This window comes from Echinops telfairi, unplaced genomic scaffold, assembly GCF_000313985.2.
Source record: "Echinops telfairi isolate 266 unplaced genomic scaffold, ASM31398v2 ScPeMD7_3533;HRSCAF=4204_0, whole genome shotgun sequence".
NCBI lineage: Eukaryota > Metazoa > Chordata > Mammalia > Afrosoricida > Tenrecidae > Echinops > Echinops telfairi.
The window spans coordinates 52,831,038-52,851,365 of NW_022107431.1; the positions used below are offsets into that span (position 1 = coordinate 52,831,038).

Consider the following 20,328-nt stretch of genomic DNA (forward strand, 5'->3'; position numbering starts at 1 on the left):
CAGATGAGGTTTTTGAGTATCAAGGGGAATGGGCATGAGTAAGAAGTTAGAAACACTAACCAATGCCTCATGTCCACTTGGAGAAAAATGGAATATAAAAGCTGACTACATTTCAACCTTACTAGATTACGGTAAATATATAGTTATATAGTAACTAATTTTCTTTTTCTTTCATTTCTCTTCCCATCTGCTAGTTTACATAGAGTGCTAATTTTATCATTTGATCTTTATCATTTTATAATTTAAACAAATTAAAAGACATAAAGATGTGGCTGTAGATGAACTAAGAAAAAATTAATATCTCCTAGACATTTCCACTAACCCTGATAGGGCTGTAAGTATCCTTGCTAGGGAACAGAGTAAGAGCATTTTCATTTGTGGGAGGGTAATTATACTGTGTTAGGTGAGAAAATGCTATTGCTATTATTTAACTGTAATGTTCAGAGATCTAAAACAGCTCAAAATATGTAAGGTAGTTAGAATAGTACTTATTACACAATAAACACCGTGGTAAGTACTAGGCATTATTACTTATCAGTATATTTCCAAAGGATTATCTTATAGGGCTAGCTATCTAGACAAACTAAGCTAATAAATAAATAACATCATTTGAAAAAATAAAGGATGAATAATTATTGTTCACTAAAGAAAATATATTTGTAATAAATTGTTTGACCTGAGAGTTAATCATTGATCTGTCTCCACAAAGTAATCTCTACTTTTATTGCACTGTCTCCCACAGGACCTCCTACTTTTCAGCTGCTTTTGATAATTCATTGCCTTGGCCACAGAGACCTTGCAGCCAATGTTCACAATTATAGGGGTTGTTAGGGAAGTTAACACATTACAGTTCAAGTGAGACAAGCCCAGGCATCACTTGTTCAGTCACGACCTATTACAAGGCTATTTTCGGGTTGCTAATACATGTCCAGAAAGCAGGTCACTCCACCAGAAGCCTTACCGGAAAGCACTCAGCTCCCGCTCTGTGGGTTAGCAAACCCAGTTACCCCAAGTAAGTGTCCAGAGGCACCCCACAAGCCAGCCTCCTGTCCAAAAGCATTCAGCTTTCCTTGCTATGTGGGATGGAAAGTCTACTGCAGTCCATGTTCTGACTCCTGGTTCTGTTGCTGCTGCTACTGTTGTGTCACTCCTCTTGCGTCAAAGCTGTGTCTGCATCCAGGCAACTCACAGCATAGGGAGCTCGAGGTCCAGGGGACACACTCCACTCTGGCTGCGGCTGGTACTAAGATCCAAACTAATGCTTCCCGAATTGCTATTTTATGCTCAGCAGGATGGGAAGCACAATGATTCAATTAACAAGCACTCCCAAGTGAATCCTCAACAGTACATTCCCCCACCTTGTCTTACCCAGACCCACCAGGAAAAGGTCATTTGATGGGCATTCGAGGCTGTGCCTTTAAGAGCTGCATTAAATAATTTACTGCACTGGAATAATACTAAAGTTTGTATTTTTCCCCAGCACGGTACCCCTTCCTTCACCTGTACTTTGTTTTTCTCTGAGTCATCATTTCCAGAAGGTGAGCCTTCAATATCTTGTTGATTGATGTCGGGAGAAAACAATCACCCAGGGGTATGGAAGTGGAAGGAGTCAGAGGGGTTAAACAGTCCGACGGGTTTCAGCCCCCACTTCTACTCATACTTCAAAGGGTTTCTATGAAATCAAAGGTCTTATATATAAGAACTCGTGCCTGGAACACAGTGAGCACTACAGACATGTTACGGACACATAGAGGTATCAAGATACTCTTGAAGATGGTCCACTGAGTAAGTTCGAATTCAGAGGCCCAATAGGACAGAGCAGGGCTGCCCCACAGCGTTTCAGAGTTGTGTTCTTTAGGAGCAGACGGCCACAGCTCTCTACCACAGAGCGGCTAATAGGCTCAAACTACTTGTGTCTTGGGTAGCAAACCCTTGACCAGTGGCACTACCAGAGACAGTCTAGGATAATCTGGGAATGTATTATTGGTAAATACATAAAAATAAAGCAAATGAGAAAATGACATTCTTTTTTTAATTTGATAAGGGTTTAATATCCGTAATTTATAAAGGACTACTATAGATCAACAAAAGACAACCCATGCACATAGTGTATACTCCTATATCATGGGAATGGCCTTGTTATCAGACAGAGGGCATATGAATTTCGTGAAAAATAAAGTCATAGTGCAAACAGTCACAGCACACCCGTCGGGTCATCAATTGAATGCACACGCACATATATACCATACACAAACAATGTACACTGTCAATAGTAATTTACTCAAAAAGTGTGAGAAATGTGGCAGTCAGAAGCCAGAAGATGTCTAAATCTCAAAAGACAACAAAGTTCAAAGTTGAAAAACAAGACATAATAGTATACGCAGCTTAGTTTAAAAAAATCAAGAGGAAATATCTCGAGAAACAATCCAGGAATGGAAAATCCCTAAAAGCTTCCCCCTACTATGTGACTTTTTAACTATGTGCATTTATTACTTTAATAAAAAAATGGTGTTTGGTAGGCGTCACATAGATCATGAACCAATACCCTCTCTGGCTGCTCTGCCAAAGAGAGACATACAACTGTACCGGGACTGGACAGTAAATCTAAGTCACAGCAAAATCTTGACCTCTATTTAGTCCTTTACTTTTTGTTCAAATAGATAAAGCAAATTTTGTTTTCTAAGTTCTGATTTCTCAATTGTTATTTATAGCTATTAATTTCATCTGTAATGAAATAAAACAGCATCAATCTGATGTATTTATTTGTGATAAAGGGAACTATTTTGCATAAATAATGGAAAATGCCCATTTGACATCCCAAATGAGTTTGTCTTGTTTATATTAGAAACCTGAAATAAAATCCCTCTCTTCTTCTTATACCTGACTGAAAGACTTAGGTCGAACCTTATGAAATTGACATTTTAAACTTCAGAAATGAAAATGTTCTCAGTAACAAATAAGAGCTTCCTCAGAAACGTCACAGCAAAGAATTGTCACAAGAGTCAGTTCAGAATTCTAAGGCTTCCAGGGTGTTCATGCAAAATATTGTGATTTACAGACTAACTCTAATCAGGTAATATGCAAAATAGTTAACAGTATAGGAGGATGCTTCAAAAAGTTCATGGAAAATTGGAATGAAAAGATATTGGAATTTTTCCTCAAACATTCTAAAGCTGCCTTGTTTAGAAAACATAAGAATACGAATTTAAGGATTCTTATGTACTGCAAAAATATGTTCTAGTATTCTACAGTTCCAAATAATTTAGAAAGATTAAATTGACAGCTATAGCTCTTGATGCTCTCCAGGAGACATCTATGTCTCCTTTCAGATGCACCTATAAGCACAGTCCATTTGGAATCAAAAGGCCCGCTCCTGGCCAGACTGCTATCAGCATGATCAGAGAATGAGGTGAGGCTTATACTACCTATTCTCTGGACTCTGTGCAGTGACCCAAGAGTGTTGAATATGTCATTGGTCTTACAGACTTGTTTCGTGAAAAGTTTAGGACAATAAACATGACTTTTATTCATGTTTTATAATAATATACAGTACATACAGAGTCTGGAACAGAAGTCCATAGTCAGATTTTAATATTTCTAAGCAAAACATATTGAGATTCAAATGAGGAGAGCTAAATAAAGCTCATAAAGAGGTTCATTATTTCAGTTAGATTAGGTACAGACATGAAAAATTTTTTATTTCAGTCTTTTAAAGACTTTGGGGGTGGCTTTAGAATTTTAAATCAAAGATTGAGACCCTTGGGGCAGGATGATGACAAGATAATATTAATTATAATATTCAAATTTATAATGTAATCCATGAATTTAGTTAATGGGGTGTCAAACTATTTTAAAAACCTAAACAATTATCATGGGATATCAATTCATTCCTGAAAACAAAAATCAAACTGTTCCCATAATGTGGTGATGTTATTTGAACTATACGAATAAAATAATCTGTGAAATTAAAGACCTAACCATTTTATAAGTGTTGGAATACATCTTGAATATTATAGATCCCCAAGGAACTTCATAATATGCAAATGAAATCACATTGCCAGAAGAATTATAACTCTGTACTTAATAACTACACTTTGTAAGTTTATTTTAAAATATTATCATGATGTCATTAATGTGAAAGATGGACATTTATGTGGAATGGTTCTCTTCAATTTAGCAGTAGCTGTCCATCCTGTCCACTTGAACGAATTCCAAATACATTCTTGCTTCACCTCAGGTTGGTAGTCACAGCCCCTAGAATATTCTGTTACTTTCTCTTAGTATTTACCTCTGAATATAGTACATCAACATATTCACTAATACTATAAGCAGTTCCACACACATCCTTATAAATTATGATATAGAAACTCTCTGAGTCCTTAATCAACTTTCCTTCCTCAATACAAGGAATATCCTTCTGATCAACACAAATTAGCAGAAATACAATACCCAATTCCCTGACTACCTACTTTTATGTAAGAATGAGATATGAATGACACATATATTCCTAACCAGACCCTAGACCCTGGAGCTTGAAAATGCTTGATGCATAGAAGGCAAAATTTGGATAAGAGAAAAGGGTGTGGTCATAGTTTACCAATGAAATTCTGTGAATGTGGCACAGAAAGAAAAAGGTTTGGGAGTCTGTTCAATTGGTCTGATTACCAAATTCAAATCTATTTTCTTTAAAAGCTATGACTCAACTAAGGTTTGAGGTTAGTTGTATGTCTTTACATATACACATAGAATATATTTTTAAACATTTTGAATTTGCGAAATTTGCATGGTAAACATATCCAAATGTTCAATAAAATTTGGAACATGTTCAATGAAACACTTGGGGGAGTTCATCCATGGTAAAATGCTATATTGCTGCTGTTGTTAGGAGGTACTGCCTAGTTGGCTCTGATTCTTGGTGATCTGACGTGTAACAGAAAGACACACTGACCAGTCCTGCACCGTCCTAACAACTGTTCTTAAGCTTAAGCCCATCTTTGGTGGCCACTGTGTCATTCCATCTCATGGGGGGCTTTCCTTTATTTCTCTTAATCTCACCTTCACCAAGCAACATGTCCTTTAGTAGGACCTGATCGCTATTGATAACCTGCACAAGGTACATGACATGAAGTCTTACCACCCTTCCTTCTAAGAACGATGGGCTGTACTTAATCTACAATAGATTGTTTCTTGACAGTCCATGTTACAGTCAATATTCTTCACCAACATACTTCAAAGGGATCAGTGTTTCTTCAGTCTTTTTTATTCTTTGTCTTCGTTCCACGTGCACAGGAGGTGATTAGGAATCACAAAGTTTGAATGAGGCACAACTTAGTTCTGACTGATGTCTTTGTTCTTTAACATTTTTAATAGATCTTTACATTTAATAGATCTTTAACATTTTTAACAGAGGAATTTATCCAATGCAATACATCATTGGACTTTTTGACTTTGAGCATGGATATGAATCCAAGTAAAATGAAGTCCCTCATAACTTCGACATTTTCTTTGGTGATTATGGTGTGATTATGGTGATTATGGTGATTATGGTATGATTACTGGTACAGTTTCAAAGATTTTCTTTTTCTTTACATTGAGTTGTATGCTTTGACTATCATCAGTATGTGCTTCAAGTTCTCTTTTCTCTCAGCAAGGAAGGTTAGGTGATGTGCACATTGCAGACAGTAAATGAGCCTTCCTCCAATCCTGATGCCATGTTCTTTGCCTATAGTGCAGCTGCTCTGAGCATTTGCTCAGCATAAAGGCTGAACATGAATAATGAAAGGATATAGTTCAAATGCACACCTCTCCTGACTTGGTATTTAATAGTAAATAAATTAAAATTAAAACCATTATAGAACAAATGGAAAGAGGACTGAAGCTATAATATTAAGAGAAAATTATTCACACTGAAAAGGTAGAGAAAAGAGCAAGAAAACGAATCAGCAAAAATAAGTGATTAAAAAGGAATCAGAAAATAAAAGAACAAAATCACAGAAACCCCAGAGAACTGTATCAAGGAAAGTGTAACATTTAATAAAAATTCAATAAATACTGTCTGAATAAATTAACAAGTGAATGAAAGAAAAATGTTTCAAAAGTAGATATAACATTATAACTAGACAAATAAATTAAAATAAATTAGAGAGGGTATGTAGAAATGTGATGACATAAGTTCAAATAGTGCCTAACTTTTGGCTTAGCAGTCTACTTCATGGGGTTTGTTCTAAGAAAAATATTATTTTTCCATATGTAGTACATGATTTATCCATCAAAATTCATTTCTGATATTAAGACCTCATTTTGTTCATTATTATTGCTTTTTTATTATCAGTATCTTCATAAATTGGATCTTTTCCTTTATCTTTGGTGATTATAAACATTACATATAAATGTACACATACATTTCAATACATATATACATATATCCTGCTGACTTTATTTCCGTTACCATAAGCTTTAATAACCTTCAACTTTATATCTATGTTCAGAGTCTTCCTCACCTTTTTTTAAAAAACTTAGACCTTAAAGTGGCATGGCTTCTTTGCAAGACATATTTTGGGGATCATATGCAGTGCAGGTGTTACAGTTTGGAAAATTTGAATAACCTACCTTCAAATTAAACACTGAAATTTCGAATGGTATAAAACCCTCAACAAGATCATCCTACATGCCTGGTCCTTAGTAAAGTCAGGGTCAGTGTCGTAACAATAAAGCTGGACTGAAGACAGTTGACAATAATGTGCACAGTTCTTGTGTTAGAGTTGAAAATGCCCAACGTTCTATCCTCTGACTTCCTGGTAGCGCAGGCTCTAACTTGCTACACCAAAACAACAATCGCTTGCTGTGGCCACCAGGTGGATTCTGACCCACAGTGGTCCTCCAGGCTAGGGTGGAACTGTCTCTGTGGGTTTCCAAGCCTGTAACTCTTTATAGGACTAGAAAGCCCCACCTTTCTTCTGCGGAGCAGCTGGTGCCATGAATTGCTGACCTGGTGGTTAGTCACCTAATGCTTACCCACTATGCCACCAGGACCCCCAGCTTGCTATAGAGCACTGTTTTAAACACCAAGGAACAACACTGACATTCTGCCATTGAACATCTGAGAAAGATAACGTCATCAAATAATAAGCTGCAACATTACATATGTTATCATTACATAATAATGATAACACTTAGAAAAATAAAAACAAATGGTCATAAGAACATTTCCTCTTGCATAGATATGTCATAAGCCAGGGATTATAGGTATTAAGCTGTATTTTTTTAAAAATAAGTAAATAAAATGAAAAAATAGAAAGCACTTAAATCTCCATAATCAGAATTTTTTAATTTACCCATGTACTAGAATATTATCTAGTATTTTAAAAGAGTATCATGTAGATGAAGATCAATAGGCATGGAAAATGTGTTCTGGAACTCCTATCCTTTTCAATGCTATCCTTGGTTGGTTATCATGCACACAGTCCGATGCTTTTGTAGAATCAATAAAACACAAATAAACATATTTTGGTATTCCTTGCTTCAGCCAAGCTACATTTGACACTAGCAATGACATCCCTTGCTCTACATCCTCTTTGTTTCGGGCAGCTCCACATCAGTGGACTGCTGCAACTGTGTTGAATGATCTTCAACAAAATTTGACTTGCACGCGATATTATAATGTTGTTGAGTTACCTTTCTATAGAGTGGGTACAAATAGGAATCTGTTCCAGACAATTGGCCAGGTAGCTGTCTCTCATATTTCCTGGCATAGAGTAGTGACTGCTTCCAGTACTGCACTGCCATGTTGAGATATTTCAGTTGGTATTCTGTCAATCCTTGTGGCCTTTTAATGTAGCTTGAATTTCCTTAAGTAGCATCGGTTCAGATGCTATCTCTTGTAAGAGTGGAATGTAATCTTGTTCTTTTTGATGCAATGACTCTATTGCTTCCATCTTCTCTTGATGCCTCCTGCATTGCTCAATGTTTGCCCACTGAAATTTTTAATATGGCAGCTTGAGGTACTGGGTTTTTTCTTCAGTTTTTTCAGCTAGGTATATGCAGAACATGACCTTCAATTTTGGTTTTCTAACACCAAGTCTTAGCACATGTAATTACTGTGTTCTCATGCTGCCCTCGAAGTTTTCCATTCAGTTCTCATCATTTCTTCTGTGTGACTTAGCTGCTCTACAATCAAAAACAAGCTTCTCTTCTGATATTTCCTTTGATATTTTTCTTTATTGCCTTTTAAAGGACCTTTTGCATTCTTCATGTATGATGTTCTTTATACCATCTACAGCTTACCAGGTCTTCTATCATTAATGTTCAATGTGCTAAATCTGTTCATGAGACATTCTCAAAATATAGATGGAATAGGTTCAAGGTCAAATTGTGGGTCTTGTGGATTTGTTTTAATTTACTTCAGCTTCAACATGAACTTATATATGAGCAGTTGATGGTCTGGTCTGACTATTGTTCCTTCCTCTTTCTTTGCAACTTTTGCTTCCAATCGCCAATAATTATCAATGCATCTTGGTTGCATGTTTGGACAATTTCAAACTGAAAATGTTGGTAAAATTCTTCAATTTCTTCACCACAAGCTTTAGTGTTTGGTGCATAAATTTAAATGCGAGTTATATTGACTAAATTTCCTTATATGTGCATTGATACTAGCCTTTCATCAAAGCATTACACTTCAAGGTAGATCTTGAAATGTCCTTTTGAATATGATTACAACGCTGTCCTTCTTGAAAGTGTCATGCTCAGCATTGTAAACCATATTATTTTCTGATTCAAAATGGGCAACACGAGTCCATTGCAACTCACTAATGCCTACGATATTTATCTTTAAGTGTTCTGTTTCAGTTTTGATGACCTTCAATTTTCTTATATTTATACTTCATTCAAAGTCCTGATTATTAATTATTGTTTGCAGCTGTTTCTTCACTTTTGAATCATTTATCACAACATTAATGTGATTTACTTAATCACTTACGGTGATGTATTCCATCCCAGCTATTATGAATGACTGCTTTGAGAAGGCAGCTCTTCCTCAGTTGTATATTGAATACCTTCCAACTTGGGGGCTCATCTTCTGACACTGTCTCAGACAGTGCTGATAGAATTCTACAATTTCTTCCACAATAGCATTAGTAACTGGTGAGTAAATTTGAATGATAGCTATCTTGACTGAATTTCCTTGTTTGTGTTTACATATTATGCATTACATACAACATTGTATGTCAAGATAGATCTTGAAAGGTGCTTTTTGATGATGAATGCATTGTCATTCCTGGCACAGTAAAGCATACGATTAGCTGATTGCAAAAGCCCAATATCAATCCATTTCACTCATAATGACTAGGATATTGATTTTTTTGTTCCATTTCATCTTGACAATTATAATGGTTTTTTTTAGATTCAAACTTGGTATATGCCAAGTTCCAAATATTAATATATGTTTACAGCTGTTTCTTCTGATTTGAAGATGTGTCCTATTAGCAAAGGAAGATCCCAAGGGCTTTACTTCATCAGGTTAGTCTGAGCAGCTCTACATGGAGAAGACAGCTCTTCAGTCACAACTGGAGTACATTCTGTCCTGAAGGGCTCATGTTCCAGGACTGTAGGTAACGTGGACATCTTTCCATGGACATTTATTTTTGATCCAAGCAGAACAAGTGGTTAAAGTTCTACTGCTATTCATTAAGTTTCCAGTATCTGACAACGTCCTACTGTCATCCATGAGCTGTTCAGTGGTGATTCCCTCTGGAATGGGCTGCCTACTCCTTCTCAGTCTGTTCTCAGTCTGGAAGCTCTGCTGAAACTTGTCCATCTTGAGTGTCCCTGCTGGTATTTAAATACCAGTGACATAATTTCCAACATCACAGAAACACACAAGCCACCAAACTATCACAAACAGAAAGACAAATGGTGGACAATGAAACTAATTATGCATAACTGTGCCATTCGTGCATAATTATGCATAAAATGGTATGCATTTTACTTTGGTTGAATGAATAAAATGATAACTGAAACAGAAAGTGGTTAATTTTAAAGACTGTTCTGTAAGTATAGAGTTCTAGGTTTTGTTTTGAAGAAAATTAAGAATAAATAGACTACATTAGAGTTTAAATGAGGCAAAGAAGAAATCTGTTTTAGTATAACTATATTAACATTTACTTAATTATATTAAATTTTAATGAGTACTAAATTTTAATTAAGAATTACTATGCAAGATTTAATTTAAAAAATAAGCAATTCTACATACTACAATAAAATAATTCACAGTTTGATATAAAGAAAACTATTACTATTGAATGTTGATATAATTATTTCCTCATGAGATGTCATTTTTATACTGGAGTATAATAACCTAAGGAAAATATAACATTCTTCTTTAACCTAAAGACAATTGAGTATAACTGGAACCCAAGGCAAGATCAAAAGCTCCCAGACAATGGTTTGAGTCAGCTGATGGTACTAGGTAGCTTGTTTGGTATACGGAGAAGTCTTGATTTGCTTAACCTCCCTTTGGTGCAGGAAGGAAAAGGCTGTGTGTCCTCTCAAGGTTATGAAATAGGTACACAGAAATCGTCTATCACCCTTCTGACATAGCTGGAGACAGCGTAAGTGGAAGGCCAATCAGAGTGTTAATGTTCTCATATTTTCTAGTAGAAAGTCAATCAATATTGTCTACAAATGAACTATTATGCTAAAGCGTCTTTCATTATTAACGTGCCCCCCCCCCCCCCGTAACTTGGAAGAAACTCTGGGGAAAAAATAATCCATGGAGTGAGGAGAGGAATGAGTAGAGCATTTGACTGCTTACCAGTGGCTCAGTGGCTCACATCCACCGCCGTTCTGTCAGAGAAAAGGGTGACTTTCGGCTTCTGTAAAACTGTGCAGCCTTGGGAACCCGGCAAGGCAGTTCAATTCTGCCCTATTATTGCAATTGGATGGGGTTTGGGGGGGGGGGCTTATAAATAAAAAATAGTTACTATAAATTCAGCAACTGCTGCACTGTTATTAGGGTTTCTTTTTGATTTATATACAAATTATTCTTTTCTGTAAAAATAATAAATAATAAATGTGACTATATTATGTTTCCATTTTATAAAATAATTAATTTTTATGTATTTATCCTCCTGTCAGTATATATGCAGAAACAAGAGATCATCTAGAATGATCTCCCTCAATATTAATAATAGCAAATTATGAATCTAAGAAATCTCACTTAATTATTATAATCATTTTTATTCATTGGATAACTTCTTCATAGTAAAGATATTTTTAAAAACTACGAACAAACACATTATGAGTACTCTAAGGCAGTGGTTCTCAACCTGTGGGTTGTGACCACTTTGGGGTTCAAATGACCCTTTCACAGGGGTCAGCCAATTCATAACAGTAGCAAAATGACAGTTAGGAAGTAGCAACAAAAATAAACTTATGGTTGAGAGTCACCCCAACATGAGGAACTGTATTAAAGGGTCACAGCATTAGGAAGGTTGAGAACCACTGCTCTAATGGTTGAGAAACTGAATAGGGGATCATGCCACTTAATGTGATTAAATAGAAAGATTTATTTGGTTTATTTTTGTGCGAGGAGGTATAGGAGATGCCAAGGGCTCTGAAGACATGTTAATTTTGTGATGCTTGAAAAATAAATGACTCACTGTATCAGACAGCTGGAAACATGAATTTAGTAGCTCAAAAGAAAGGTTTAAGGTAGATGTGCATGGGAACAGTCATGGATATATACTGGTATTAGTTGCTATAAATTTGGCTCCAACTCAGGACAACCTTATGATTGTCACTGCGTTTGAGTGCACAGGTATAGCGTTTGGGTCCATCAGCTCACTGAGGGTTTCCTTTGTGTTCACAGATCCTCTACTTTACCAAACCCGATGTCCTGTGTCAGCAATTGGTATTTGTTGACAAGGGTCCAAAGTCAGGGAGCCAAAGGATTGCCTTTCTCGCTTCTAAAGAAAACTCTGGCGGTGTGCCTTCTAAGAGTGGTCCGTGCATCCTTGGGCAGTCTACTGTATTTCTAGGGCGCGGTGTCAATGCCACACTTCAGGTACAGCTATGGTTCTTCTTTCTTCCTTCCTCACTCTCATTCCTAAAGGCAATTGGGTTAGGCATATTTGGACATCAGTGTGACATCTCTGCTTTACTAAACTTTGAAATGCCCTTTGCTGTAGATGTGTCCAATACAGTACATCATAAAATATTTTGCTGCTTCATGGAATGTTTATTTTTGATCCAAGTAGAATGATTCCCCCACCCCGACACCCCCCACTTACCACGATAATTTCTTACCAGCCAGTTGTGAGGACTTTTGTTTCCTTCACTTTCGGGGATAATCCACACTGAAGGCTGGGATGTCTGAACCCTATCAATATGCTGACTTCGTTTTTGGCAAGCAAGGCTATAATATCTCCATAGAGCAAGTTGATAATGACTCTTCTTCCAATGCTGATGGATGCTCGGTTCTTTATATAGGCTAGTTTCTCAGATAATTTGTTTGCACGAAGTTTAAACGAGGAGAGGGAAAGTATAACACCCTGCTGCATAGGTGGTGTGATTTGAAAGTACACCAAAAAATCAAACCAAATGTACCACCACGGAGTCAATTCCAAGCCTGTCAACCCTACGGAGCATATAGAACTACCCCTATGGGTTTCTGAAATTCCCTTTATGGGAGCAGAAAGCCTCATCTTTCTCATAAAGGATCTGGTAGTTTCAAACTGCTAACCTTTTGGTTGACAGACCCACATGCAGCCACTACTCCACTAGGACTTCCTGGAACCCCATAGTGTCCCCTTATTCAGTTCAAATAACTGCCTATCAATCCATATTCAAGATCTACATAAGCACAATAATTTTCCTGGAATTCCCATTCTTCATAATGTTATCCACAGTTTGCTATGATCCACTGTAATATAGATAGGATTTAAAGTCCAAAAGCAAATGGGGGCTTCAAAAACTTCATTTAAAATTTCCATGATCCATTAATTGCATTTTCCATGAACTTTTTTAAGCCCCTTCATATTCCAACATTTAAAAAGTGCTTAGATGATTCAAAGCAAAAGAAACTGCAATAAAAAGGGAAATGATGTCAAGGTGTCCAGGAATGAAAGGAATGTTGGGAAACTTGATTGTGATAGCAATTGTGTAATACTGCTTGACGTGAAAGAACTATAAAACTATGATATATGTGTTAACTCCCAAGTAAAAATTAAGTAATTTAAAAGAAAAAAAACTGCAGTCACAGGAATGTGTGGCACCACAGTAGCAAAGGAAATTTCTATGCAGAAAGAAATTATCTATGATATCAAGTAATATTGATAGTAAATAGCAAGAGAAGGATTAAAAAGAGAAGAGTGCACTAGATTTATTTATAAGCATGGATGTTATCATTAACTTTGGAATGAACAGATGAGCAGTTTTAAAAGAGTGGTGGAATAAAAGTCAAATCAAGTGGTCTAAAGAGTAAATGGTGAGAGCAAGTGGCGACAGCTTGAATTAATTTTTGCTGCGGTGAAAGGTAGAGCAATAGGACAGTGGCTGGAGGGGGCTGAAAGATCAAGAGTCATTCTTTCTGTGTGTTATATTCTATTTCACTGTATCATGAAATATATAAAAGCATAGTCGATAGGAATGACACAATGGAAAATGAGGAAGAAAACCAGTGAAGAACAAATTAAACTGACAACTTTCTTAGTTATTGATACCGTAAGATTTGTATGACTATTTTAACAAATAAAAATTCAGAATTTTAAATGTAATATTAAAAAGTGAAAATTTCCATTTAACTAAGCCTCATAGCTTCATCTAATTGTTGTGACAAGCTTAAAGAAGGTGCAGTAAACTTTTTAAATGCTGTTTGTTGTTTTTTGGGGGGGAAGTAGAGGAAAAACTAAATTAAATGGAACAGCAACAACAAAAAGAGTGAGAATCAATAGATAAATTAGGTGACATGAAGAGAATGGCATAATTGAGTTGTAGTCCTTGACTTAATATGGCCCTTCAAGCCATCTACTCACTGCCATTATCCATTTTCTAATGCACTGCAGACTCTAGCCTCTGTGCTTGTGAATGATTTTAGAGGGAGTTCTGTTACAAGATCGGGATGCATCTTACACCCAACTTTACAGGAAAGTACGACTTAAGTCAAGATCCTTTGTTTTTCCTGGGAGTAAGGTCCACTGAAATAATAATAATTTTTTTAAATCTCTACCAAAGCCTCCTTTTTTTTAAAAATCATTTTATTAGGGGCTCATATGACTCTTATCACAATCCATACATACATCAATTGTGTAAAGCACATTTGTACATTCATTGCCCTCGTCATTCTCAAAACATTTGCTCTCCACTTAAGCCCCGGCATCAGGTCCTCATTTTCCCCCTCCCTCCCCGCTCCCCTCTCCCTCATGAGCCCTTGATAATTTATAAATGTTTATTTTGTCATATCCTGCCCTGTCCGACATCTCCCTTCACCCACTTTTCTGTTGTCTGTCCCCCAGGGAGGAGGTCACATGTAGATCCTTGTAATCGGTTCCCTCTTTCCAACCCATTGTCCCTCAACCCTCCCAGTATCGCCACTCATACCACTGGTCCTGAAGGGATCATCCGCCCTGGATTCCCTGTGTTTCCAGTTCCTATCTGTAACAGTGTACATCCTCTGGTCTAGCCAGACTTGCAAGGTAGAATTCGGATCATGATAGGGGGGGGAGGGAGGAAGCATTTAGAAACTAAGGAAAGTTGTATTTTTCACTGTTGCTACAACACACCCTGTCTGGCTCGTCTACTCCCCAAGAACCGTCTGCAAGAGGATCTCCAGTGCAAAGCCTCCTTTTTTGTGACCTTGGTTTTCTGACTGAGCTTGGTAGAGGTAAGAATTTCTGCTTTGCATCTGGGGTCTTAAAGGCTTGAAGATAAACACGCGGTTATCTAGCTGAGAAGCAATGAAGCGCACATGGAAGAAGCACACCAGCCTGTGTGATCATGAGGTGTTGATGGGATCAGGGATCAGGTATCTAAGACCCAAAACAACATCATACTAATGTGAATTGGGGGGTGGGGATGGAGTGGAGACTCAAGACCCATCTGTGGACAACTGGACATACCCTTACAGAGGGGTCACAAGGAAGAGATGAGCCAGTCAGGGTGCAATAAAGCACCGATGAAACATACCACTTTCGTTTAGGTCTTTAATGCTTCCTCGCCCCCAATATCATGACCTCAACCAGAACATGTACACTGCTACAAATAAGAGCCCGAAACACAGGGAATCCAGGATAGATAAATACTTCAGAACCAACAATGAGAATAGAGATACCAGGAGGACAAGGGGAAGGTGGGGTAAGAAAGAGGGAATCGATCACAAGGATCAACATATAACCCCCTCCCAGGGGGATAAACAACAGAAAAGTGGGTGAAGGGTGACAAAAGATGATGTAAGATATGGAAACAATAATCTGTAACTTATCAAAGGTTCATGAAGGAGGGAGGCCAGAGGGGTGGGGGTGGAATGAGGAGCTGATACCAAGGGCTCACGTAGAAAGAAAATGCTTTGAAATGATGATGGCAGCGTATGTACAAATGAGCTTGACACACTGGATGAATGTATGGATTGTGATAAGAGATGTAAGATCCCCCAATAAAAGTATTTAATTAAAAAAAAAGAATTTCTGCTTTGACTTTGAGTTACTTTTGACTTCTGCCTCTGGGCCCTGCATTTGGCTCAAGCTATGCCTGAACTTTGGTTTGGGGATTTAATAGCATCCACACCAAGTGAGTTTCTGTGAGAGGCTTGTAGAGTGTAGGAATTCAAGGGAATATACTCGGGGAGAATTGGGCAGGGTAATGGAATCAACTTGGAAGAGTTGGGCATTTAGGACATCTTCAATCTCTATCTTTTTAGGACCACTTTGGTACTAATTATAAAATAAATTATTGCCACAATAATAAAGTTAAAATTGATTTTTAAGTACCTTGGGAGTAGAAAAGGAAGTTATTAGTAAAACTTCAAATCACACAAAAATACAAGATTTATATACCATTAGGTTCTTACACAAATAATTGGACCCCAATAAACAATGATAGATAGAAATTAGTAGAACGCCGAAAGTAAATTATCTAAGCTAATATCTATAGATTAAAAATATGAGTGGACATCAAACTTTTAAAGATTGTTATGAAAATAAGCTGCAAAATACAACAAAACAACCAGAATACAATTAATGAAAATGTTGAGACATTGTGGAAAATATAACTAATATCATTAAACAACTTGTGTAGAAATTCTCATATGAGAACCTAATTTGTTGTATAAACTTTTACAAAAATACAATAAAATATGCCTTAAAACACACAAATAGTGAATTAATTCCTTTGTAAACGGAAAACATTACTTTGTTAACAGAACAGACTTCCACACTTCAATAAAAAAAAGACAAACAACCCAATTAAAACATGGGCAAAGGACATACACAGACACATCATCCAAGAAGACATTCAGGCAGCCAATATACATATAGACATGCACTCCAGAGATGAAAATCAAAATGGCAATGAGATACCACTTATCCCAGCATTCAAACAACAAATGACGACTGAGCACGGGGAGAGGGTAGAATCCTCATACACTGCTGGCAGAACTGTCAATTAGTGGAACATGGAAAACAGGGTACCACTTCACCAAAAGCTGGGATTAGAAATACCATATGACCTAGCAATGCCTCTATTTGGTATATATTCTTGAGAAGTATGTACTATGACATGAACAGTTAATATGCACACCTTATTCGTCACAGCACTATTCACAATAATGAAAAGATGGAAAATCTGAATACTCGGCAGTAGAAGAATAGATAAACATTGGTACTTAGACAAATGGAATACTGTGCAACATTAAAAAACTTAATGGTTACAATTTTTGTCTATAATGTTAGAGGAAGACAAATTATCTTTAGTCTGGTTTTAAAAAATAGGCCATTTAAAATAGTATTAAAATATATAAAATATGTATAAAAGCATTTTCAATACAGAAAATGTAATATCTGAAATAAAATTTAGCATCTTACCTTAGTCCAAAGATATGTGATTGTTCATAGTTAAATAATGAATGAATCTTGGCTTCAGAATTCAAAATTATAAGTCTATCAATAATATCCTGAAAGAGAAATACTAAAAGTAAGGCTATGTTTTACCAACTAACTTAAAAACAAATTTAAAAGATTTGCTTAAATTAGTGATCCAGAAACTAGGCTGGACATTGAAACACCTAGGGAGTTGTAAAAATATACGATGCTTGGGTTCTACCTGAACAAATCTGAATTAATTGATGGAGATTGTGGCCTAAGCATTAAGATTTATGGAAATTCCCAAGTGGATCTAATGCTCAGCCAAAGCGGTGGTGGATGTTGTCTGTCATCAAGGCCATTCTAACACACAGTGACCTTATAACCCAAACCAAGCTCACAGCCAACAAGCTGATGCCAACTCACAGCAACCTTAACGGGACAGAGTAGAAATGCCTCCGTGGGTTTCCAAGACTGGAACTCCTTATTGATTTATTTTTTAATCATTTTATTGGGGACTCAAGACTGTAACTCTTTATGGGAATAGACAGCCCTGTCTTTCTCTCTCAGAGGGTCTGCTGGTTGTGAACTGCTGACCTTGCCAGTACAGCCCAACACATAATGACTACCCCACCAGGGCAGGGTAAAATGACTCCAGCGTAGTAATTACAGAGACTGTAATCTCTCTGAGAAGATAATGACAGGCATTTTATCCCATGAAATGGCTAGTGGTTTACCAATCTCCCAGTTAGCAGCCATCTCTTAATCACTGAGGCAACAGGGATGTTTAGTCAAAGTGGAGAACTGGCTATTATACCACGATCAGCAACTGTGTAAACAGCCAGTAGTATGTCCACCCCAACCCCACCCACCCCTTATTCAAGAGGGGATATGATAAGAACACTAAAGAATGTCTTTCATGTGTTTGAGCCCATTCTTGTAGCTACTGCATCAATTTTCTCATTGAGGGTCGTCCTCTTTTATTGCTCACAAATAGGAGGGATTGTGGAGATGGCAAGGGCCAGGCAGTTTTTCATTATGTTATTCACAGGTTCACCGTGAGTCAGAATTCCCTCAACAGCACTTACCAACAATACAATGGATGCCTGTACCAAACTCCACATATTTTGACTATGTTTTTCCCTATGCATACAGACCTCTGATAAACTTTAATTGATAAATTAGGCATAGTAAGATAACTATAAGGCACAGCAATAAGAATAATAAATAATAAAGATAATAAATTGAACACCGTAAAATGACGATAAGGTACAATAATAACTAATCATAGAATAGAACAATAATTAAGTATGGATTACTTGAACAGAAGCACTGCAGTCGCACAGCACAGGGTCTAACAATGTAGTTGGCTACTAAGTAACTAAATGAAAGTACCATAAAAAGTGTGTTTACTCTGACAAAGGGATGATTCACATCACAGATGGGACAGAGCAAGATGGAATGAAATTTCATAGAATAACTTAAAATGTCAGGCAATTAGAATTTATGAATTAATTGTAACTGAAATTTCTTATTAGTATTTTAGTTGGCCAATCACAGGTAACTAAAATCTCAGAAAATAAAATATTGGGTAAGGAGAAACTACTTTACTTACAATTTTTTTAAATGTAAATTAATTTAAGAGGCAAAGATGGAGTCCACAAATGTGAAGCATTTATAGAACATATAAAATAATTTATATAGACGCTATTTGCAATATTGTTAATAGATTGTATATCCATAGTTTTTAACCATGGTTAAACCATGGAATTACATAGGGAACTTAAACCAACATACTGGTACCTAGGTCCTACCCCACACCAATGAAGTCATTATTCTGGCTATGGGTTACTGACATCAATATATGTATGTGAATAGCTCTCCAAGATGATCCAATGTACTTGAGCAGCTTTGCTCAAATTATGTCCAAAATGTTCTTATTACTTAAAAACCACTGATGCAAATATTTGTAAGAGAAGCTAGTGACAAGACATAGATGCCACTAGTAGTCCCATGCATTGGCAATTTAAGCTTACCAAACAGCTTTGGACATTCAAATAGTCTTTTTTTAATAATGCCCAGGTTTTATGTATATATTTGGGTACAGGCCTGAGAAATACATTCGTACACAAATACTTGTCTCTCTCATGGTTCAGTTACCTGGTAAAAAGAAGGAAGAGCTTAATAAGAAGTAAAAGCCAGATAATAAATAACTAGATAAAATATTTGCTGTGGTGGATTGCAAGTTTCTATGATACTGGAAGCTGTGATGTGCCCTGATCATTCTCAAAACATTTGCCTTCTACTCTAGCCCCTAATATCAGCTGCTCATTTTCCCCCTCCCTCCCCACATACCCATCCCTCATGAACCCTCCATAACTCACATATCATTGTTGTTTTGTCATAAGTTACACTGTCCGACGTCTCCCCCACCCTCTTCTCTATTGTCCATCCCCTTGGGAGGAGCCTATACGAGAGAATGTTTTGAGAATTATGAGGGCAACAAATGTACAAATGTGCTTGACACAATGGATGTAAGTATGGCTTTTGATAAGAGTTGTACGAGCCCCCAGTATAATGATTTAAAAAAAAAAAACCCTCAGAAACAGTAAGGGGAGTAATAACTCCCTGAGGATAAGAGAAGGCAGGGTGGGGACAGGGAACTGATAGCAACAATGACCGGATAATCCCACTCTAAGGGAAGGAACATCAGAATTTTAGGGAAATGGATACATGGGATGTGTAAGCTATGGCAAGATAACAAAAAACATTAGTAACAAATATATTAAGGTTTCAGGGGAGGTGGTAGGGTGAGGGAGGGAGGAAACAATGGGAACTGAATCAAGGAGTTCAAGAAGAAAGAAAATGTATTGAAATTGATCGTGACAGCAATTATACAACTAAGCTTGATCTAACTGAACTATGGCTTGTAATAATATCTGTAAGAGCTCCTAATAAAATGTTTTTTAAAAAAAGACAAAACCAGTTACTGACTACAAAAGTGAGCATCACTTTTTCTTTCTTTTCTTTTTTTATTAAATATTTTTATTGGGTGCTCTTACATCTATCATAATCTATCCATTCATCCACTGTGTCAAGCACATTTGTACATATGCTGCCATCATCATTTTCAAAACATTTTCTTTCTACTTGAGCCCTTGTTATCAGCTCATTTTCCCCCTCTCTCATATGCAAACTTATGCTGATGATTAAAAAAAGTCAAAGCCAGTCCACCAGAGCCAAAGTGCAACCTTAAGTACAT

General features: G+C 36.7%; 1 protein-coding gene across 2 annotated transcripts in view; it reads right to left on the minus strand.

Annotated features, from left to right (window-relative positions):
* The window catches only part of TBC1D32 (TBC1 domain family member 32), a 289,724-nt gene that overhangs the window by 118,027 nt on the left and 151,369 nt on the right, over window positions 1-20,328 (minus strand). For both annotated transcript variants that reach the window (XM_045294624.1, XM_045294625.1), the window contains exon 22: window positions 17,070-17,158. In XM_045294624.1, the coding sequence (XP_045150559.1) occupies window positions 17,070-17,158 (89 nt within the window). The remainder of the gene's footprint in view (window positions 1-17,069; window positions 17,159-20,328) is intronic.